This window comes from Vombatus ursinus, unplaced genomic scaffold (genome assembly GCF_900497805.2).
Source record: "Vombatus ursinus unplaced genomic scaffold, bare-nosed wombat genome assembly UNPS02005251.1, whole genome shotgun sequence".
Taxonomy (NCBI): Eukaryota; Metazoa; Chordata; class Mammalia; order Diprotodontia; family Vombatidae; genus Vombatus; species Vombatus ursinus.
This window is the reverse complement of record NW_020945029.1, coordinates 1-24,652: the sequence shown is the minus strand read 5'-3', so window position 1 is coordinate 24,652 and position 24,652 is coordinate 1. Positions and strand designations below refer to the sequence as shown.

At 42.5% G+C, this 24,652-nt stretch overlaps 1 protein-coding gene and 1 pseudogene across 1 annotated transcript; both read left to right on the top strand.

The window, feature by feature from the left end:
- Positions 1-14,023: 14,023 nt before the first annotated feature.
- On the top strand, positions 14,024-23,723 carry LOC114030621 (low affinity immunoglobulin gamma Fc region receptor II-b-like). The gene is given in 4 exon segments (XM_027845477.1): positions 14,024-14,234; positions 15,692-15,712; positions 20,274-20,522; positions 21,600-23,723. Coding segments are annotated over 4 exon segments (924 nt in total). The 3' UTR covers positions 22,043-23,723.
- LOC114030630 lies at positions 22,262-24,593 on the top strand (annotated as a pseudogene).
- The last annotated feature ends 59 nt before the right edge of the window (positions 24,594-24,652 follow it).

The window sequence follows — 24,652 nt, the reverse complement described above, 5'->3', positions numbered from 1 at the left end:
TATTGCTGGATCAAAGTGTATGCACAGTTTCGTAGCCTTTTGGGTATGGTTCCAAATTGCTCTCAAGAATGGTTGGATCATTTCATAATACCACCAACAGTGCATTAGTGTTCCAATTTTCCCACATCTCCCACATTTATAATTTTCCTTTTTTGTCATATTAGCCAATCTGATAGGTGTGAGGTGGTACGTCATGGTTGTTTTAATTTGCATTTCTCTCATCAGTAGTGACTTAGAGCATTTTTTCATATCACTACAGATAGTTTCAATTTTTTCATCTGAAAATGGCTTGTTCATGTCCTTTGACCATTTATCAATTGGGGAATGACTTGCATTCTTATATATTTGACTCAGTTCTCTACATATTGGAGAAATGAAGCCCTTATGACAGACACTGGCTGTAAAAATTGTTTCCCAGCTTTTTGCTTCCCTTCTAATGTTGGTTGCATTGGCTTTGTTTGTGTAAAACCTTTTTTATTTAATGTAGTCAAAATTAGACTTGATGATCTTAAAAGAAGAATATAAAGGGAGAGGAAGAGGACTACAACAGAGGAGGAAAGGGAGAGAAAGGTTAGGCAAAAGTATCTCACATAATCATCATCTACATGTGCATGTAGAAGTCTACACAAACTAGGGGAAAGGGTAAGGAGAATGTATGATACTTCAACCTCACTCCCATCCGAGTAGGTCAAAGGATGGAAGAATACACACACAAACAGTTGAATGCAGAAAGGCATTGTACTCAACAGGGATACAGGGTATAGAAGGAGAAATTAGAAAAAAAATATGGAGTAAGGGAGAGGTTAATCCTAAGCAAAACAAACTCTAAGGATATACAGAAATATTGGTAGCTCCTTTTGAGGTGGCAAAGAATGGGAATCTTAGAAGGTACTGATTGGTCGGGAAATGGCTGAACATGTTATTGTTTATAAATGTGATGGGATACTATTGTGATATAAGAAATGACAAAGGCGCTATTTTCAAAGAAACCTGGGGAGACTTGTATGAACCGATGCAGGTGAAGTGAATTGAGCCAAGAAAACAACTTATGCAATGAGAACCAGAACACTGGGCTAAATTAATCAGATGAAAATTAATAGGATTAAAAGTAAAGGACTCCCCTTGGGTTAAAAATCAGTTTCATGAGTAGAAAATAAGGGAAGCAGCACTAGGCAGTGTTTTATCTGAAAAAAATGCCAGGATGTTTTGATTGAGGACAAATTCAAAATGAGTAAAAATGTCATATAATATAAAAAAGAGAATGTGATTTTGTGTTGCAGTAAGAGAGGAATGGCATCTAGGAAAAAGAGGTAGTAGCCCACTGTACTCTGCCCTGCTCAGAACACATCCAGAGAGTTGTACTTTAGGGAGGACATTGACAAGCTAGAGGTTGTTCAGAGGAGGCGACCAGAAGGATTGTGTGAAGGGTCTCAAGTTTCTGTCAAGTGAGAATCACTTGAAGGAAGTGAGAATATTTATCTTAGGGCAGGAAAGGCTCAAGCGAACATGACGGTCCTCTTCAAGTCCCAGAAAAGCTGTCATGGAGTCTGCTTGGTCCAGGAGGAGAGGATCAAGAACAATTTCATCTTTATAACATCTCCCCAGTACCCCCCTTTCTCTCCTCTAATACTGTCACCATCCTGATGTGGGCCCTGATCTCCTCACTTGTGGACCGTTGCCTGCCTCATTTTTGTCTCTCCTCAATCCAACTTATCCTCCATTCTGCCACCAAAGTGATTTTGCTGAAGTGCATGTCTGACCATTTCATATCCTACTCAATAAACTGCAGGGGTTCCCTATTGCCTTCAGGATCAAATACAAAAGGGGGAAGCTAGGTGGTGCAGTGGATGGAGCACTGGGCTCGGAATCTGGAAGACTCATCTTCATGAATTCAAAACTGGTCTCAGACACTTACCAGCTGTGTGACCCTGACAAGTCACTTAACCCTGTCTGCCTCCATTTCCTCAACTGTAAAAATGAGCTGCAGAAGATAAATGGACAACCACTCTAGTATCTTTGCCACATAAACCCCAAAGTGGGGTCAGGAAGATTTGGACACAAGTAAACAACAACAAAAATGACATATTAAACCCTCTCTTTGGCATTCAAAGCCCTTCATATCTTAGCCCCTTCTACTTTTCCAGTCTTTTTACACCTTGTTCCCTGACATGTACTCTTTTTCCAGTGACACTGGCCTCCTTGCTGTTCCACAAACAACACACTCTCTCTCAGCTCTAGGCATCTTCTGGCTGTCCCATATGCCTGGAATGTTTTCCATCTTCATCCTCACATCCTGGTTGCCCTGGATTCCTTTATGTCCCAACTAAAATCCCACTTCTACAGGAAGCCTTTCCCCACCTCTCTTCATTCTACTGCCTTTCCTCTCTTAATTATTTCCTATTTATCCTTTGTATAGCTTGCTTATATACATTTGTTTGCTTGTTGCTTCCCCCATTAGGTTGTCACATCCTGGAGGGTAGAGTCTGGGTTTTGTCTCTTTTTGGATCCCAAGCGCTTAGCACAGCACATGCCACATAATAGATACTTAAATGTTTATTGAAGGGGAAGGTGGCCTAGGAATTCCAGATCTTAAATTGTATTATAAAGCAGCAATCATCAAAACTGCTTGGTACTGGCTAAGAAATAGAGTGGTGGATCAGTGGAATAGGTTAAATATGCAAGACACAGTAGTCAATGACTATAGTAATCTATTATTTGATAAACTCAAAGACCCCAGCTTCTGGGATAAGAACCTATTCTTTGAAAAAATCTTCTTGGAAAACTGGTAAAGAGTATGGCAGAAATTAGGCATAGACCAAAATCTCACACCATATACCAAAATACAGTCCAAATGGCTTCATGATTGAGATATAAAGGCTGATACTATAAGCAAACTGGGAGAGCAAGGAATAGTTTACCTATCAGATCTATGGAGCACAGAAGAATTCATGACCAAAGAGGAGACAGAGAACATTATGAGAAGCAAAATGGATCATTTTGATTACATTAAATTGAAAAGGTTTTGCACAAACAAAGCCAATGCAACTAAGATTAGAAGGAAGGTAGAAAATTGGGAAAGAATTTTTACAACCAGGCTCTCTGATAAGGGCCCCATTTCTAAAATATATTGAGTTTTAAGTCAAATTTAGAAGAATACAAGCCATTCCCCAATTGATAAATGGTCAAAGGATATGAACAGACAGTTCTCAGATGAAGAAATTAAAGCCATCTATAGTCATATGAAAAAATGCTCTAAATCACTACTGATTAGAGAAATGCAAATCAAAGCAACTCTGAGGTACCACATCACACCTATCAGATTGGCCAACAGGAAAAAACAGGAAAATGACAAATGTTGGAGAAGATGTGGGAAAATTGGAACGCTAATGAATTGTTGGTGGAGTTGTGAAATGTTCCAACCATTTTGGAGAGCAATTTGGAACTATGCCCAAAGGGCTATAAAAATGTGCCTACCCTTTGACCCAGCAATAGCACTTCTAGGTCTATATCCCAAAGAGATCATACAAAAGGGAAAAGGACCCACATGTACAAAAATATTCATAGCAGTTCTTTTCTTTGGTGGCAAAGAATTGGAAATTGAGAGGATGCCCATCAATTGGGGAATGGCTGACCAAGTTGTGGTATATGAATGTAATGGAATACTATTGTGCTATAAGAAATGATGAACAGGCTGACTTCAGAAAAACGTGGAAAGATTTGTATGGTCTGATGCTGAGTGAAGTGAGCAGAACCAGGAGAACATTGTACACAATAACAGCCACGTTGTTGGATGACTAATAGTGATAAACTTAACTCTTCCCAGCAATACAAGGATCTAAGACATCTCCAGATGCCTTGTGATGGAAAATGCTATCCATATTCAAAGAAACAACTATGGAAGTTGAATTGCTATTTTTTTTCTCTTCTGTTGAGTTTTGTTTCCTCTTTCTGATGGTTCCTCCTTGGTTTTAATTTTGACATACAACATCACTAATGTGAAAATATGTTTAATAGGAATGCAAATGTATAGCCTGTATCAGATTGTGCCCTGTCTTGGAGAGGGTGGTGGGGAGGAATGGGGAGAAAAATTTTAAAGTCAAAAGCATATGGAAGTGATATTGATGAATCAAAATAAATTAATAAAAAAAGAAAAAATGTTTATTGACTGACTGGTGATGGGTAGAAATTTAAAAGAAAGCAGATTTAAGGTTGAAGTCAGGAAACTTGAACAATCTAAAAGTAAAATGAGATGTGTAGAGTTCATCTTCATTGATTGGTGTCTACTGGACTGGAACCTGTCTCTAACCTGTGGGTGGCTGGAGCCAAAGAAAGCAGGCTAGAGACAGGAGAGTCAGGAATGAAACAGAAGTTTAATTTCTTCTTCTTCTTCTTCTTCTTTTTTTTTTTTGGCTAGGCAATGGGGTTAAGTGACTTGCCCAGGGTCACACAGCTGGTAAGTGTTATATGTTTGTAATCAGATTTGAACTCAGGTCCTCCTGAATCCAGGGCTGATGCTCTATCCTCTCTGCCACCTAGCTGCCCCCAGAAGTTTAATTTCAAAGTGAGGAAAATAAGTTTTCAAACCAAAGTCTTCCTGAGAAGGAAGCTTTGTGACATGTGGCAAAGGTAAGGTTTCTAAGCATGAAAACCCCCCAAAGGTGGGGCCAAACAGTCATTCTTAGGTCTTGAGTAAACAGTTTCCATGGCAGGCCCATGCACGCAGGCGTTTTTGAACAATACAGGATAGATGTTTCCAGCTTTGGTGTCTACTTCATGAATTCAAGAGGTAGGGAGTTCTTACATTGGTGCTGCATACCCAGAGAGAGGAGTTTTCTGAAACTACACTGCTTCTCAGAGAGAAGATGCCCCAATACCAGGAGAAATGACCAGAAAGATGCTGCAGTTGAAAGAACTAAGGAAGCTCAAGTCATATCCTGGCTCACTTAGAGATCTGGAATTGTGTTTCCTAGATAGTGTAATTCAGAAAAAAAGTGATATCTATCTATGTCATACACACACATACATGTCACAATCTGAGGAAGTTGTCTCTACCTTCTGAGAGAGTGTAACAGGTATGGTAGATATGTTTTAAATGTTTGTTAATTTGTGCTTATGAATTTTTCATGTTTTAAGCATTTCTCTAGTGGTGAAAGAAAGAACATCATTCTGTACCTGTGTCAATTCTGAAAAATAAATGACCAAAGAGCTAGAGAGGTTATACACTAACTGTTAACTCTGAAAAATAAAATAATAAAACAAAATAAAATACCAAAGAGCTCACAGAGGTTACAGGCAAAAAGCCTTCTTAATTCTGTGGGAGGAAGAAAATTAGACATATATACTGGGCATTCCTCTAGGACAGAGATAGCAAGGATAAGCCTTGATACACATAGTTGTGGTTAGACAGAGACAAGCAATGAGATGGAGCAAGAGAGGTGAGGCACAGCAGCAATGGTGAGGCAAGGTTGTCCTGGCATCCCCTCTATGATGTCATTGTCCTCTTCCAGAATGAAGGACAAACAACAACAACAACAATGTAGTATCTCACTCAAGGAATTCCCTAAGTCTCTAATGTAATAATCTGAGGACAGGGAAGTGATCAAGATTCTGTCTCTTCTACATGTTGACTCCTTCACAGAGTCTTCTGGGACTATCAGGGAACCAAAGACAATCTGGAGCTATGTGTCTTCTTTCTTGAAGCTGAAAGGCAGAAGACCAGAATCTCTCTTCTCACAAACTGTCCACAACTCTGCCGTTTACACAGGCACAGAGCACAGAATAATCAGTCTCCACCAATGATGAGAGTTCTGTCCAAATGGGCTTTGAGGCACTTGTGAATCTTAAAGTGCTATACAAATGTTTCTCATCATCATTGTCATTGTTGCCATTATCATCATTTATGGACAGATCCTAGATCAGACATCTCTTTTTCTTTTTTTTTTGAGGCCATTATTACATTTATTTATTTTTAGTTTTCAACATTCACTTCCACAAGATTTTGAGTTCTAAATTTTTACTCCATCTTGCCCCTCCCTACCCCAAGATGGTATGCATTCTGAATACCCTTTCCTCTAGCCTGCCTTCTCTTCTATCTCTCCCCTCTTCTCTAATCCCCTTCCCCTTCTATTTTCCTGTAGGGCAAGATAGATTTCCGTACCCCATTTCCTGTATTTCTTATTTCCCAGTTGAATGTAAAACATTTTTTTAAACATGTGTTTTTAAAACTTTGGGTTCCAAATTTTCTCCCTTCTTCCCTCCACACCCACCCTCAATGAAAAAGCAAGCAACTCAATATAGGTTATACATGTGCAGTCATGCAAAACACTTCCATAGTAGACATGCTGTGAAAAACTAACTCTATTTCCCTTAATCCTATCCCACCACCCCATTTATTCTATTCTCTCTTTTGACCTTGTCCCTCCTCAGTAGTATTGGCTTCTGGGGGTAGCTAGGTGGCACAGTGCATAGAGCTCTGGCCTTGGAGTCAGGAGGACCTGGGTTCAAATCCAACCTCAGACACATAACACTTCCTAGCTGTGTGAGTCTGAGCAAGTCACTTAACCCCTATTGCCTCACCAAGAAAAAAAAAACAAAAAAAAATCCTCCCCCCCCATTTTCTTGTAGGGTAAGACAGATTTCCATACCCAATTGAGTGTGTATATTATTCCCTCCTCAAGTCAAATCTTTTGAGAATAAGATTCACTCCTTCCCTCTCACCTTCCCCTGTTTCCCCTCCACTATAAGATCCTTTTCTTTTCTGTTTTTTTTTGTGAGATAATTTACCCCATTCTACCTCTCCCTTTTTCCTTCTCCTAATATAATCCTCTCTCACCCCTTAATTTTATTCTCCAGATATCACCCCTTCATCTTCAACTCACCCTGTGCCCTCTATCTATCCATCCATCCATCCATCTATCCATCCATCTATCTATCTATCTATCTATCTATCTATCTATCTATCTATCTATCTATCTATCTATATTCATACATATAATTTTTTCCCTCCAACTACCCTAATACTGAGAAAGGTCTCATGCATTACAGATATCATCTTTCCATGCAGGAATGTAAACAGTTCAACCTTAATAAGTCTCTTGTAATTTCTCTTTCCTGTTTACCTCTTCATGTTCTACTTGAGTCTTGTATTGGGAAGTCAAATTTTCTATTCAGCTCTGGTCTTTTCATCAAGAATGCTTGAAAGTTCTCTATTTTACTGAATGACCATTATTTCTCCTGAAGGATTATACTCAGATTTGCTGGGTAGGTGATTCTTGGCTGTAATCCTACCTCCTTTGCCCTCCAGAATATTATATTCCATGCCTTCCAGTCCCTTAATGTAGAAGCTGCCAAATCTTGTGTTATCCTGATTGTGTTTCCACAATACTTGAATGGTTTCTTTCTGGCTGCTTGTACTATTTTCTCCTTGACCTGGGAACTCTGGAATTTGGCTACAATATTCCTAGGAGTTTTCCTTTGGGGATCTCTTTCAGGAGGAGATCAGTGGATTCTTTCCATTTCCATTTTGCCCTCTGGTTCTAAAATATCAGGGCAGTTTTCCTTGATAATTTCTTGAAGGATGATGTCTAGGCTCTTTTGTTGATCATGGCTTTCAGATAGCCCAATCATTTTTAAGTTCTCTCTCCTGGATCTATTTTCCAGGTCAGTTGTTTTTCCAATGAGATATTTCATATTGTTTTCTAATTTTTCATTCTTTTGGATTTATTTTACAACGTCTTGATTTCTCACAAAGTTACTAGCTTCCAATTGCTCTAGTCTAATTTTTAAGACAGTATTTTCTTCAGTAAGCTTTTGGACTTCCTTTTCCATTTGGCCAATTTTGCTTTTTAGGGCATTCTCCTCATTGGCTTTTTGGATCTCTTTTACCATTTGAGTTAGGCTATTTTCTTCAGTATTTTTTTGGGTCTCCTTTAGCAAGCTGCTGACTTGTTTTTCATGATTTTCTTTCCCAGTTTGTCCTCTACTTCTCTTACTTGCTTCTCAAAATCCCTTTTGAGCTCTTCCAAGGTCTGGGAATGATACATATTTTTCTTGGAGGCTTTGGATGTAGGAGTTTTGACTTTATTGTCTTCTTCTGGTTTTATGTTTTGATCTTTGTCAGCAAAGTAAGATAATATAGTCTGACTCTTTTTGCGAGGTTTGCTCATGATCCAAGCAATTACTTGAGTTTTAAACTCCTGTTAGGGTAAGAGTCTGCTTTCAATATAGAGAGTGAACTGTCCCAAGCTTCAGGGGTTTGTACAGTTGTTTTCAGAGATACTTCTAGGGACCTATAAATTTTCAGTTCTTCCAAGGTGCTATGATAAGGGGCAAGGTGTTTCCTCTCCATCTCCACAACAAGCTCCACCACACCAGTGCTCCTCCTCTCCCCAGGACCTCCCCTCAGAACTGTGACCCAGATCCAAGCACGGGCAAAACAAGAGATTCCTGCCTTAGCACTGACAAAGAGATCCCTGCAATCCCCCTCTGATCAGCCACTCAATTCCCCCTCAGTCTGTGGGCCTGAAGCTCAGGAGGCAGCCACTGCCCCAGGTCCACACTCGAGACTTGTGGCTGAGACCTAGCTTCTCTCTCACTGCAGTCACAGACTTTTCCCACTGACCTTCCAAGTTGTCTTTGGCGTTCATGGGTTCAGAAGTCTGGGAATTGCCACAGCTGTCTGTGAATCAGTCCTGTGAGGTCTGCTCCAGGCTCACTGCAGCCTACCAGCCATTGCTGAACTGTACTCCTCTCCCTGCCCAGTGTGATATACCTTTCTGATCAACCATCCAGGTTGTCTTGTGCTGGAAATTTATTTCACTCTGTCTTTTTGTGGGTTCTGCTGCTTTCGAATTTGTTTAGAGCCACTTTTTTTTTACAGGTATTTGGAGGGGTTTGGGGGAGAGCTCAAGCCAGTCACAGCTTTCCCTCTGCCATCTTGTCTCCATCCCCTCCATCAGTCATCTCTTTAACATGCTCCAGGAACCTCATCATCAAAAAACATCATTCTACCCTCTTCCCTTCTGATGGGAAGCTAGAAGGCAGACCAAGGAACTCCTCTCATAGTTTCCATTTAAGGAGAGCTCTCAGATCATCTCTTCATTTTCCGCTGCCTAAATTTCTTTGGGCTGGACTGCATCATGTTCCCCCACTGGGTACCCCCTCCCTCTTTTACCTTCCTTTTGTGTATTGCATTCTCTCATTAGATTGTGAGCTTTTTAATGGTAGGGACTGTCTTTCTTTTTTGTATACATATCCCTAGAATTTAGCATACTGCCTGGTCTCACCCTCTCTCTCCTCTACCTTCCCAAAATATCATGTAATCTGATATAGACTCTACTTATACATTCATATTAAGCATGTATTCACATTAGTCATGATGTATAGAAGAACTAGAGCTAATGGGACGAAGCACAAGAAAGAAGAAATAAAACAAAACAACAAAAGAAAAGGAGAGCAAGTAGTGTGCTTCCATCTGCATTCCAACTCCATGGTTCTTTTTCTGCATGTCGATAGCATTTTCTATCATGAGTCCTTTGGAGTTGTCTTGGATCCTTGCATTGCTGAGGAGAGCTCTGTCTATCATAGCTGATTCTCCCATAATGTGGCTGTTACTGTGTACAATTTTCTCTTGGTTCTGCTCACTTCACTCAGCATCAGACCATACATATCTTTCCAGGTTTTTCTGAAGTCAGTCTGCTCATCATTTCTTCTAGCACAACAGTATTCCATTACATTGATATACCACAACTTGTTCAGCCATTCCCCAACTGATCATTTCAGTTTCTTTAGGAAAATTTTGGGAAATTTTACAAAAGTCAGAAAAATACAATAAGACATAAATCATGTTGCATTTGAAAACTAAGTCATTATATGGCCAGCAGGGATCTTTATGAATGGTTTAGTGGCCCCTTCTTTCTATATGAGTTTAACACTACTGCAATACACCACACACCACACCACAGGACACCAACTTTCTAGATGTCCCCAATTATAGTTAAAAAAAAACCCCATAGACCCCAGAATACCCACTTTTTATTGTCCTTAACTTTCTATTCCAGCCTTAGGTTATTCTGAGCATTAGTAGTCTTTATACCACTTTTTTTATAGGACCATGGCATGCTTTTGTGTGCTCTGTCTCTGTATCTCCATCTCCTAATACAATGCCTGGCATATTGATCAATAAGTTGATGAACCCTAGGTTCCTAGACCTTGTCTCCAACTCCTCTATGCATCATTTTTATTTTTCAACCAAAGATAACATTTATTAGAAAATCCATCATATTGGGCAGACTCTTAAGAAGTCTGAACGTTAATGAGCTATTGGCTAGATTAGAAGAATCTGAGCACCTTAATGGTGACCAGAGAAAGACTGTGGGAGGGATCTAGCAGTGGTAAAGTAGTTTGGGGTGACTGAAGGAGGGGTCTAAGGAGATCTGGATGGAAGTGGGCAGTAATCTAGAGTGAACAGAACTCCTGGGACCTGGATCTTGTGGCCTAGGGAGAATGGAGCCTAGCTAGGATTTCGGGTGGGAAATGGCCAGGGGACATAGGGAGGTAAGACAATGGAGGGCTGGGCTGGGTTAAAGGTAACAGAGAATTGGAAAATTGGGTATAGCCACAATGAAAGGCCAGTTGATGGGATTGTAGCCTCAGGGGAACGCCAGAGATTTGACCACTTTGGGAAAGTCCAGGGTTTTTCCTTTCTGGGGTCTAGATCCCATCCTCATCATTCCCCCTCAAACAAATGGGACCCAAATTCTTTTGGGGTAAGTGGCAATGGTCTTGGCTTCTGAAACTGCTTCCTGCTATCAAGGGGTCTAGAGCTGTCCCTCCCTGGGGGAGAGGATGGGTCCCAAAGAGGAGGTTGACTGTAACCAAGCACAGCCTGCATCCAGGGAATGATGGGGGGACATTAGTTGGTACCCTATGTTTGCTATCAATTGTAGGTGAATGGCCGGTAGTCTGGAAGACACAAATCTGACAGAAAGGACTGCAGGGCACAGATGTGGCAAGATAAAACATCCTTAGGTCTATTTGGATTTAGATAATTCAGTTTTCCAACCATGCAGGATCAAATCCACCTCATAGTCAGACTCAGGAATAGCCAGGTGAATAACATTACTTTTCAAAAGCACATAATGGGGAAACTGAGCCAGGAGGATCCCATCTTAGACTGAGGCTAAAGTTGTCCTCTCAGCTTTTCCCAATGCTGACTTCCCACCAGTATCACCTTCTCTGAGTAGCTTGTGGCATTTCTCTCAGATGGTGGATAATTGATTATGGATGGATTATTGTGATCCCTCAGACAACTCAAAATAAAATCCTATGAGCTTTTACCTCACACAGCAAGTTTCACTAATCAGAGTTTAGGAAAAACTTTTCCAGGATTTACATCTCAAACTTAAATTTGTCCTGGTGTGAAAAGCCAATCATTAGAATTTTCTATCACTTGCAAATTCTCAGCAAGCCATAACCCAAACAAGCTTTTTGGCTAGTTTACACATTAAAACAATAACCAACAATAGTCAAATTATTTTAGTGATAACCAAATTATGAAAAGTTGCTTGACATAGCTGAAACAAAAAGTTCACCAATTTGAAACTTGAAACAAACCCCATTACCAATCAGGTGACTTCAGTTTTGTTAAATGCATTTTTAAATTAATCAGGTGACTTCAGTTTTGTTAAATGCATTTTCAAATTACTTTACACAGGGAATCAACATCTCATCATTAACAGTTAAAACTGCAACTTTAAAAGTGAGTGCCTCCCCAAGTTCCCAGGCTAACTTCTTTACCTTGAGCAGGACATGCTGAACCTGGGTGATGCTTCCAGGCAAAGGTTGCCCCAAGGCCCAAGGCCATTGCCAGTGGGGCCCATGCTGTAGCTGCTGCCCCTCCCTCTTCCATCCTTTCCCCAGGTAGGGGGGAGGGCAAAATCAAAGGTGAGGGGGAAAGGGTGAAACTCTCTTCTCCTATGAGAGGGGTTAACAGATGCCCTCTTGACTCAAGTGAAGGCAATGGGAAAAAGGAGTAACCAGAATTGTAAGGAGGAGTGTCAAGACTCCTTAACAATCAGTCACAAAACCTCCAGAATCTGCCAAGACACTTTTAGCTGTTCTAACTTTTCCCTGTAACCTCCATGAAGGAGGATTCAGGGGTGTAGAAGGAAGGGAGTAAGTAAGCCTCAGGGAACCAAAAAGCAACTGTAGTTTTTCCCAATTCCCTAGCACAGAGAGAAATGACAGAATTGGGCATATGTTTCCAGATAGGGCATCTGTCCTTGTCCTCTCTGCTGTGGAAGGTGTACCCAGGTCCATGACCTTGAATCAACCCAGTGAACTGAGAGCCTGAGAGCATCAGGCCAAGTGGGAGACAGACTCATAACTGTCTGCCTGAAAAGCACCTCCAAGCCTTGGTGCTTGGGGAGTGACCCCAACTACAGAGCAAGAAATGGGGAGTGGGAGGCTTAAATATTTTTCAGTCTTGACTGGAGAAGAACTTGGGGTTAAGCAGTTTTCCTGTACAGGCCACCATAATGTTGAGGTTTAGTGGTTTAGGGGTGCTGGGATACCAAAATCACAACACACGGGTCCTGCCTGAATGAATTCGGCCCAAGCCTTCTTTCAGTCAAAGACAAGGTTTATTAGAACATCTGTCATATTGGGCAGACACTTAAGGAGTCTGAATGTTAGGGAGCTATTGGCTAGATTTTAAAAGTCTATGCATGTTTTAAAAGTCTAACTTGGTTGGTGAGTTGCCTGTACATATGTGTTTCCTTTCCTTCAGAAAATTCACATGTTTTCCTCCTCCCTGGAACTGTATCTCTTTTGCATCTTCAGAATTCCATTCATCTTGGTTTTTCTTTCTTTTTCACTTTTTTTGTGACTTTTTTTTTTGAGGTCCTATCTCTTCTATACTGGAAGCATAAAGGCCCAATCCCAATAATGAACAGCCTGGGAGCTTCAACTTTCTCTGTTTTTCTGACCTGTGCTGGTGCACTCCTCCTCGGGCAGCCTGGTGGTCCTCCACTCCCAGGGAGACAGTGCAGACACACACTTGGCTTAACCCTACTGTAACTCAGAACTCCAAATGGAACTCCAATCTCTGTCTGCCCAATATGGAGTACTGAAAGCAAGCCCCACCTCGTCCATTCATTCTAAAGAGCTCATCTCACTCACCTCCTGACTTTCCCTGGAGTATTTTGTTCCATTATTATGGATAACCTATTATTATGGGCAATCTCAGGTCACTGTTTCTAGCACCAAGAGCTTGGATTCAGTGTGTAATGGACAGAGAATGAGGAAACTTGGGTTTTGATACTTCATAGCTCTCTGAGCTTGGGCAAGTCATTCAGCTTATCTGAGCTCCTGCTTCTTCACCCACCAAATGGAATAATAGATGCACCACATGTCACGGGGTGGTTATAAGAAAAGTGCCTTGTAAATGTGAGCTGTTATTATTATGGCACATCAGGGAATTTTAGGGAAGAATCCTTTTCATCCTTCTCCATTTTATCTCTGAATTGGGACTGGCGTCTGGGGCAGGCTCCTTTGAATAACGAACAGGTGGTTATTTATACAGAGCTTTCAGGTTGACAAATAACTTTCAATATATTAAGACATTTCATCCTCACAACAACCTGTTAAGGTGGGTAGGGAAAAGATTATGATCCCGAATATATACATATATACATCCATCCATCCATATGTTCTGTCTCTTTATATATACATATATATATGATGCATAAACACACACACACACATACACAATTTTACTTTCAGTGCAACTTACACCTTGTGCTCTACTCTGGCCAGGGTGGAGTAGTCTGTTTGCTATCTATAGATGTCTCTGAATTTAGAATTGTGTAATCAGCGGGTTCCAGCTGCATGGGTGTTTGGCCAAGGAACCCTGCATTCTACTGACTCTTTGTCAGTAGGGAGGGAGCAGAACGAAGGGGGTGTTTGGTGGGAGGAGGGTAGGTGATAGATGCAGGAGGGGAGGAGATTCTGAGGTAGCAGGCTAATGCTCACTCCCTCTTTTAGAAGAGTTTTATGTCCTCTGGAGTGGTCTGTTCTGGGGTTGGTGGGACAGATGAGTGCTGCTAGTAGCTGACTCCTTTTGCCATTTGAAGTTGACTCCTGGCATCCCCTGCCTGCCATGAGGGGACCGTGGGTGCCCGAACATGTTACCACCACCAGCTCTGTACTGCTGTGGGTAGCACTGTTGTGTCTAGGTGAGTCTAAGATTGATGGAGTAGAAAATGGGAGTGCACAGACAAAAGGCCAAGCATTGTTTGGGGGCCTAACTTGGGAGGAAAGCACGAGGGGGGAAGATGGAAAGAAGGGGGAGGATGGGAGTTAGAAGAAACATAACCAGTTTCTTAGAATCAGGAGAGAGGGGAGATGCTAAAGTTGCTGGTCAGTCCCATGCCAACAGCACTGACTCTTACAACTTGCTGTAGGCCAAGTGAAAGTTGACTCTTGTTTGGGTGTCCTCTCTGCACAGGGCACCCTGATAGTTTTCCTTTCTCCCTCCTACTGTGGCCTACAAATGTGGGATGTTCATGACACTTGGATATCCACAGTTCTTCCCATTTTGAATCCCTTGCTGGGGAGGTGGGTTTCTCATAGCATCCTGCTCTGGCTTTCTGTCTACATGGGGGGAAAGTTCTGGTTTTCCTGCACCTTCCCTCTGTACAATCTCTAAATGACTAAACATCCCTGGCCTTGTTCCCCTCTTCAGGCAAGGATCCAATTCTACCTTTGCCCTAATAATAAGAGCTAGCATTAAGCAGCACTTTAAGGTTTCTAAAGGGCTCTACATGTACTGTACAACCCTGTGATGTAGGTGCTGTTATTGTCCCCATCTTACAGATGAGGAAACTAAGGCAGACTATAATAAGAGACTTGCCCAGGATCATACAGCTAGTAAGTGTCTGAGGTCTAGTTCTGAGCTCTGATCTTCCTGCCTAGGCCCTGTGCTCTATCCACTGCCCCACCTGATTAAATAGTGACTATTCACAAATCCTAAGCCGGACGTGCAGCCCCCATGACCTGTCAGAGTTCTTAAGAAGCATAGCCAGTAATAATGGAAATAGGTGTTGCATGACTTCACATGTATAAATGATATCATATTTCCTGCCTTCTCAGTGGGTAGTAGAGAGGTAGAAAGGTGGGAGAGAATCTGGAACTCTAACTTTAAAAAAAAAAGAATGTTAAAAATAAATAACAAATAAAAAATTACAAACAAAAAAAGAAGAAAAAGCATAACCAGATATAGCTCGTGCCCCAGAGACTCTCCTTTCTTTATCCTTCTCCCTGTTCATGAGCACTCTTAGGTTAAATTCTACTCTCAAGGAAAGACTTAATTCAATAAACTCATTCATGCTGAGCTGGAAAGATGTTTGCATTTTAAAAAGGAATAATTATTAAGCCCCAGAAGGGTCTCTAATGGTGGCATTTCAGATGTCACTGAGCAGGAAGTAGATTATCTTCCTATTTTGTCGAGGGGAGGGGCCTTCCAGTGCCCCTGCAATCACTCTGATTTCAGGCAGCTGTGAGGAAGCCGGGGAAAGACCACACAACAGGCTTCTCTGGGTCCCTAGCCTGGTTCCTGGGAGTTCCATGCTGTAGCTACCTGGCCCCTGGGATCCCTGTCCTGGTCTAATCCCTGCTTTCTGGTCTCTTGCAGCTCCAGCCAGCAGGAGTAATGGTAAGTTCTGTATTCAGTTCTGGCATCTTTTTTATTTTGTAACCAACACCTTCCTCCTTCTTGAATATCCATATCAGTGCAATATAGGACATATCAGTGCATCCAGGACAGCAGCTGCTATCCTGACTGGAGCCTTGAACCCACCTGATAAAGGGGAAAGTGAGACTTTAGGGCTAGTGTGGAAGCAGCTGTCACTGAGATAACTCTCTTCTCTCAGTACCTTCCACTCATGCTTTTCTACTGCTAGAGACTCATCTTTCTTCCTCAAGAGCCTGTTGTTTTCAGGTGGTTCAGTCCTGAGGTACACAGGGCTTGCCCAGGGTCATACAGCTAGTAAGTCTCTGAGGCCATATTTGAACTCGGATCTTCCTGACTTCATGCTTGGCACCCCATCCACTGCCCCACCTAGCTGCCCCTCTGGGTTTCAGCACTTCTTCTGTGTATATCCCCATTTCTTCTGCACCCCTGGGCTTGTGTGTGTGTTTCACTACCTGCTCCATAGAAAGAAAGGCCTGCTATTTACTACCCATTTGACCTCATTATTTAACTGCTCCAAGCCTCAGTTTTCTCATCTGTAAAATGCAGAAGTTGGACTCATTCGATAATCTCTATAGTCCCTTTCAGCTCTAAATCTTATGATTTAGGATCAAATGAGACAATGCATGTACAATGCTTAACACAGTACATGGCACACAGTAGGCACTTAATAAATTCTTGTTTCCCCTCCCCACTCCTCAGGACATGTTTGGGTTCTGTGAGTCTGTGGTTGCTCTGAGGTTGTCAATAGAGTAGATAGGTCATGGATCAGAGCAGGAGGGGTCATCTAGTGCAACTTCCTCATTTTGCAGGTGAGGAAACTGAGTCCAAGAAAGGTTAACTGAGTTGCCCAAGGTCATACAACTGGTAAGCGGCTAAACCAGAATTTGAACCCAAGATCCTTGAATCCAAAGCCAGCATTCTTTCTCCAGCCCCAAGTGATCTCTAAATATGTGTGTATGTGCTGTGTGAGTCAAATCAAATCAATCCAATAAGTATTTATTAAGTGTCTGTGAAGTCTCAGGAACTAATGATTGTTGGGGATATAAAGAAAGGCAAAAACAATCCCTTCTCTCAAGGAGCTCAGGGGTTTATTGGTGCTGCTGTCTACACCACATTGAGTCTATGCATTGTGCATCGTATATGTGTCTGTCTATCTCCTATCCTTAGATATTGTGTTTCTGTATGAATGTCAGCTGAGTGTGTCAGAGGAGAGGTATTGGGGGCAGAGATTTAGATCCTTTGATGAGGCTAGCAGCTAGTAGGAGCTGGGGTGCCTGGCCTTGGAATGGAGGCAAATGTGACCCCTCTCTCTTCCTGCAGGAAGAGTATTTCCTCAGTAATGGATCACTCTCCTTCCTACACAACAATTTGACCCCAGAGATTTCCAGCGTTTTTTCCAGATCTTGAAGATTGTAATTACAGTTCAGTCTTACTTCCCCTGACATGGGTTCTCTTTGAGAAGAAGATTATGGTTCTTGGAACTTTGTGATTATTTGTTGCGGCCGCTGCAGTGGAGAGCATGAGACCAGCTCAATGCTCAGTAACCCGGAGATGCATGGATGAGGCAGGAGACAGCAAGATGGCAGAAGCTCTGTTTATTAAGTGCTAGTAGCTTTCTTTTATAGCCCTGGTAACACCTGATCAAAGCATGATCTCCATGTGATAGCCAATCACCAAATCTGCTAGACACCTGCAGCCCTCGTTTCAGGGGTATGACTAGGATTTTTCTGCCAATGAGAGGAGAGCCAAGCCAACTGTGGGAGCTGCGTGTCAGCAAAGGAGAGGTCTTGTGAGACTTCCTTGTTTTTGCCACGCAACAGGTTGTGATCCTCAGCTTTTGCTGAGAGAAGCTAGAACTCCCATGAGAAAATTACCCTAACAATTCCCCCTTTTTGTTTTAAAGAAAAGGCAACGTTGTAAATGTGTCTGTTAACGTGTACTTGCCACGTAACATTTTTAAACGTGGAGATCATTACTTTCAAAAGACATTCGACTATAGCAGCATAAAAGTAAGCACACTACAACAATCACCATAATCCAATACTCAAATGACCCCCACCAATTGGAGGCATTATCAAACCAATGTAATATATTGTCTGCCGTTTTATCAGGATCCAGGTCCTCTTTAGAAGCTTTTTTTATTTCAGAAACTAATCTATATAGAGTTTCAATGTCAGATTCTATTGTGTTATTTAAGAATAGACCATTCAAGTGGTTTCTGATTACTGTCCAGTTGTAAGTAGAATTGTCATGTGTAAGTGGTGTCACACATAAATTTGTATACCGATAATCACATAGTAAATTTTGTCGTAATTTGATAAGTTCAACCTCAGCACCTATTTCCAAAGTAGTTTCCCTGAGGATTTTTAACATTGAGTAAAACTGATTATTTATCCTAGCCTCTGCTGCAAAGCCTACAGAAATATTGTTTGCGAGCTCATCTAGAAATCTGGCTTGTACTATGTTATTTTGGGCCTGGGATATTGACATTGCTAGTGAGGCAGAGGATGCAATCAAAGACACCAATAGAGTGATGCCCATGACAACACAGATGATGCATCGTTTTTCTCAATATAAAGTGAGGGGTTTGTGACTCTCTTTTTTCTTAATTATGGCATCGAGTACATGGTCAGATTTAGTGTGGTACCAATCCTTGCTTTCTACGGGAAGCATGACTACATGAGGACGCGTGATGACAAACACTGTTTGATTGACTATCAAAGGTCCTAGGCATTCAAACACTGTACAGTTGTGGCAAGTAATATTATAATAATCGCCACCACCCTCTCTGGTGATATTCACCTTATTTCCTCACATAAAGGCATAGCGCTCCCCTAGACACACCTGAGCGCTGAAGGTATACCCAATGTTGGTCCCATGGCACCACGAGTGTGGTCCAAGCACACCTTTCCAAGTTCCAAATTGTGACCCAAGTTGGTGGATGATTATTATGTTACTCATGGCTGCAAAAGCCCTCCAAAGATCCCTCCAAGGTTTTCCCATTTCAGGAACCCATACAGGTAGGGGCAGGGAGTCATATGTCATTCTGTGAGTATCATGCCATGATTGAACAATAGTCCCACTTAAGTTCATACAGAGGCGATGTCCAGCCACACAAGGCTCCGCATGAGGCCAGCCAAAACCAGAATCATTGTTCACCTTACATTTGTCCAGACCCCCCGTGTGCAGGGAGGTTGCGTTGGAGCAGGGCGTCCCCTGTCCGCCGAGTAGGTGAAGCTGGTGCGGCCCCATGTCGGGAATGTTCACAGCAAGGGCAATGTTCCGAACTCTCATGCACCCTCCCTGGCTGTCACCGCGGGACCAACAAAGAGGCTGCCGCAGGGACGGTCCTGCGAAGTGACACCCCACCATTTGCACAGTCCCGTTGTTTTTCACCTGGAGGTCGAATTCATCTCTTACTTCTCCCGGGCAAGTATTGTCAAAAGATGTCATCTGTTCCCCAAATACTTTCCATCTCCCTGGCTCAAAGCAACCCTGTTCTGGGAGCCAGGGGGATACCTGAAAAGCCAACCTCACAAATTTTCTAAGATCTCTTAGGTGTATCATTATTCCCTCATTCTCTGCTACCTTATATAAAGCTCTGGCGTAATTCTCCTCATCTGGGGAAGGAGAAGCCCTATATTTTGCCCCATTGTGTAAAGCGAAACTTTTACCTTCTCCGTCCCCAAGGATGGGAAACGTCTCGGAGACCCGATTCCGTCGGGCTGAAAGCTCAAAGCTTGCTGACGCGCTATTCATGGAGTTTAGACTCCACCCGTGGGGTATCTTTCAGGCCTGTCATCGATCTGCCCCACATTGGGTGCCAGTTGTTGCGGCCGCTGCAGTGGAGAGCATGAGACCAGCTCAATGCTCAGTAACCCGGAGATGCATGGATGAAACGGGAGACAGCAAGATGGCAGAAGCTCCGTTTATTAAGCGCTAGTAGCTTTCTTTTATAGCCCTGGTAACACCTGATCAAAGCATGATCTTGACGTGATAGCCAATCACCAAGTCTGCTAGACACCAGCAGCCCTCGTGTCAGGGGTATGAGCAGGATTTTTCCTCAAACGAGAGGAAAGCCAAGCCAACCGTGGGAGCTGCGTGTCAGCAAAGGAGAGGTCTTGTGAGACTTCCTTGTTTTTGCCACGCAACAGGTTGTGATCCTCAGCTTTTGCTGAGAGAAGCTAGAACTCCCATGAGAAAATTACCCTAACAATTATTGTGTTTGTTTTTTTTTTTTTTTGCCAATCAGATGGGACCTAGGGGATCCTTAGGGAGCTGTCCATCCTTCTGGAAAAGGCCCTGTGGCCTCATGACTCAGTGTGGCATCCATGTGTGAGAAAACTGCCACCAGCAGTTGACCAGCTCTGATGTTTTGTCTACTCCACAGCCCTCTAAACATGCACTGTGTGGGTTCCATTCTATTCTCTGTACCTGCCACTGGTGTCCTCCCTCAGATCTGGGATTTGATGACTCCTTGGAGACCCCTTTTCTTCATTCTCCTCTCCTCTCTACCCACCAGGTCCACCAAGGACAGTACTGACACTGCAACCCTCATGGTTTAATGTACCGCAAGGGGACAATGTAAGTTTGAATTGTGAAGTGTTCCAGATCTCTGGGCATCATTCCACTGAATGGCTCCACAATGGGTCAGCTCTCCCCATCCACCAGGACTCCTACACCATCCCAACTGTAAACGTGGAGGACAGTGGGGAGTACCAGTGCAGGACAGAACAGACTGCTCTCAGAAACTCTGTGAAACTACAGGTCTGTAGTGCTAAGTGAAGAAGAAGGAGCCTGGGGTAAGTTGGAGTGGGAGGGGAAGAGTTGAAATCTGCTTACAATACAGCCTGGAAAGGGACATATCCTGGCAAAATTGATGTTAAAGGGGATGATGGGAGAGTTCCTGAGAAATCAAGTAATTTTAATCCTCCTTTTCGCTATTGCCCTTACTGAGGTATGAGTTTAGCCTGTCTTGTTCTAAGATTTTTCTCACTGGCTCTGTCTCTTTTCACTACTCCTTTCTGCCAGGAAATTTCCAGAACTCCCAGTGCCCAGGAGACTAAAGACCTACATTTAATCAGTCAGTAAGTATTTATTAAAAGCCTACATGTAATAAACACTGGAAATACAAGTACAGAGAATGAAACAATCCCTGGTCACAAGGTCTATATTCTATTGAGGAAGAGAACAAGTACATGTAATATGTATATATATATATACACATATAATTCATATATATAATGTGTGTGTATATACACACATATTATATGTATAATATATGGATATACAACATATATTACATATACAACATACATATAAAATGAATAAGGAAGGCTGCTTACGGTTTAGAGGACAAGGAAAGGATTCATGCAGATAATCTTGCCTGAGCTGCATCTTAAGGAAGAGAGGTGACCGAAGCAGGTGCTACAGAATGCTTAGAGCTTGGTCAGACATCAAAGATGCCAGGGTCATCCTTTTCATCCTGCACCATTGCCAGTCTTCCTAACTTTTTTCTTGCCACTGGATTTCAATGACCCTGGAAGAGGGAGTGAGACTGATGACTTTGTGCAACTCTACCTCTCTTAAATCCAATTCTCTCCAGAGTGAAGACATCACCCTATGATATCATTGGTCCTCTTTGAAAATGACTAACAACAACCACAATATGTAGGCACATTCTAGCAAGTGGCATTCTGCATGTCCTCAGGCCAGGTTCAGTGATTGGAATAACTATTCAGAGTCAGGACCTGTTTTTCTTTGTCTTTAGAGGTGGCAGGAAGTCTTAGATGGCCCAAGGCTCTAGGACAAGCTGAAACGTCCTGAGCCAATGGCCTTTGTGTTTGCCTTTCAGACTGGCTGCCACTCCAAGTAGAAAGGTTAGAATTCATGGAAGGTGACACTATGATCCTGAGGTACCACAGCTGGAAGAGCAAACCACTGCACAAAGTCACATACTACCACAACGACGAAGCCTTAAAGTTTGACTATCAGACTTTCAACTATGTTGTCTCTCAAACGAACCATACTCACAGCCGATCCTACTACTGTCAGGGGAACATGGGGCATTCTACTCATCTATCCCCAACTGTGGTTATCACTGTCCACAGTAAGGAGACCTACCCAAGACATTTGAGGGGGAGAGATAGACACCTAGGACCAAGATTGTGTGGTTCTTATGGCATGGACACTGAAATGCTAGAAAGAGATAGTAGGAATAATTGTCATTTAGGGAGCATGTTTAGGTTTATGAAGCATTTTTCATACATGTTTCATTTGATCTCCACTTAAAACACCCAACCCAGAGGCATTATTATTCCTATTATTATCATTTGGAAGGTACCAAATTGAGGCTCAGAGAGCTGCGACATCTCCAAGATCACACAGCAGCAGGACCTGAATTTGCGTCTTCCTTATTCCAAGCCCAGCACTTGACACCCTATGCCATACCACCTCTCTCAGTAATTCCAGTTGAGGGAAAGAGCCATGGAGAGTCATGGCAGTCCCACTATGTGGCGATCAGGTCAGATGTGTTGGGATAGCCACAGGTCCAATTCCTCTATGCTCACCTGCTTTAGAGACCACAACTCCCAAGTGAAATTTTAAGAAGATAGCTTTTCAGTGACTCTTGAGCTGAACCCAGATTATCAATAGAACCCCCTAAGTAGAGGGAGAAGATCATCCAGTTATATAGTTTATGAAGTTCTCCTAGGACCCCCCAACCCATCCTCTATCATCTCCTAAGCCATGTCCATAGTTCTGTATCCAGGTAGAAATTGCGTGAGCCTGGGCAAAAGGCCTCTTCTTGTAAGAAAGGCCTGAGGAGTGTTCTTCCAGTTCTTGGAGCTCCTCTGCCAGGTTGTAAGTGAAGGCCTCTGTCAGTAGAGTGAAGGAGCCTGGATCAATTCAACAAAAATATACAAGCATTTATTAAGTGTCCGGTCCTGTACTGTGTTAAACAGTGTGGGTACAAAGAAAGAAAAAACAGTCTGTGACTTTAAGGAGCTTACAATCTAATGGGGGAGATAACATCCAAGCAACAGTGTAAGAGTTATTTGGAGCTCAACTTGTAGGGAAGGTAGCAGAATCAAGGGAGACTAGGAAAGGCTTCTTTCTTGCAGAAGGTGGGATTGGAGCTGAGACTTAAAAGAAGCCAGGAAAGCCAGGAGCCTAAGACTAGGAGAGTGCTTGGCTGCTGAAGATAAGGGAGGAGAAAAGGGGAAGTTGGGGCAAGGCTGATTTAGCACTAGTGGAGGGGAAGGAGAGGGTAGAGGTAGGGAAGAAGAAAACACTGAGTATTTTGACATCTCTCTCCCAAGATCAGGAGGGAAGCTGAGCCCTGCAAAAGTGTGTGTAATAACATTTTTCCTGGTGCTTTTTGTTGCGATAATTGTGGCTGTTGCCCTGTATTACTAGAAACCAGGTATGCAGTTCCATTCAGTTTTTTATGTAATGGGCTCTCTTCTTGGCCAATATTCCAACCCTATCCTTCCCCAGACCCTGGATTTTTTCCCTGGTCTAGGGAATCCCCAGCCATATGCATACCTGTAACTGTGAGATTCTTTAATACAACAGGGGAATTTTTTTTATCCCACAGATGCCGGAGTTGAGAGCTTGGAGACAAAGTTTTACACTGGGTGACCTCTGAGACACAACCCTAGTTATTTCACTTAGCTATTAGCATTCTGGCCTCTTTGGACAATCTTCTTAATTTAATAGGACCACTTCCTTTTCATTGGGTTGGGATTATCCCAACTGGATTCTTCAATGGTTCCCTTAAGTGAGAGACAGAATGTATTTGAGGTGGTGGAAATGGGAAAGCAATGCTTGAAATTTCATAGGATCAGAGATTTAGAGCAGGAAGGGATCTTCTAGGTCAGACAACAGCTGTGTGACTGTTTGCCTACGCTCCTCATTTGTAAAGTGAGCTGGAGAAGAAAATGACAAACCACTCCAATATTTTTGTCAAGAAAACCCCCTAAATGGAGAAGGGGGGAGTGTCATGAAGAGTCAGATATGACTGAAACAACTGAATAACAACAGAATAACTAAAGTACAGAATCATAACTTTAAAAAAAAATCAAATGGAGGAAAATACAAACCTACTTCACACGACTTTAAATGTGAATGGATTAAGCAGTTCAATACAATGAAAAATAGTGAGGGGGTCCGGGCTCGGAGCGGGCACTGCGGCCGCGGGCAGGGCTGCGGGGCCATGCCGGCTGGCCTCGGCGGCGTCCATGATATCAAGTTTCCTGGAGCAGTACATGAGCACCACGCCGCAGTGCCTGAAGCTCCTGGACGCCTACCTGCTCTACATCCTTCTGACCAGAGCGCTGCAGCTCGGTTACTGTCTCTTCTTGCGGACCTTCCCCTTCAACTCCCTGCTTTCCGGCTTCATGTCCTGTGTGGGAAGCTTCATCCTGGCCGTCTGTTTAAGGATAGAGATTAACCCACAGAACAAGGGAGATTTCCAGGGCATCTCTCCAGAACGAGCTTTTACTGACTTCCTCTTTGCTAGCGCCATCCTGCACCTTGTTGTCATGAAGTTGGTTAGTTGAATCCTTCCCATTCACGGAAACAAGGAGAAATAAAGAACAATGTTTTCGCTTCGTGGTTTCTCGGATAGAAATGACATCACTTGAGGACAAGCAGATTTTCATACTTCACACCTAAAATTTATTGCAGACATCATTTTATTTTATGATTGAGGTGGGAAATACCAGGAAGATTCTGTGCCATTCTTCGTCTGAAGTACTTTGTAATGAGCATTTAACAAACTGACCTCTGCCATCCCTTCTCTGTAATAACCTGTTTGCCTTCCAAATAAAGTACTTCTCATTAGTCCTCAAAAAAAAAAAAAAAAGAAAAATAGTGAGAAATTCGATAAGAAAACAAAAC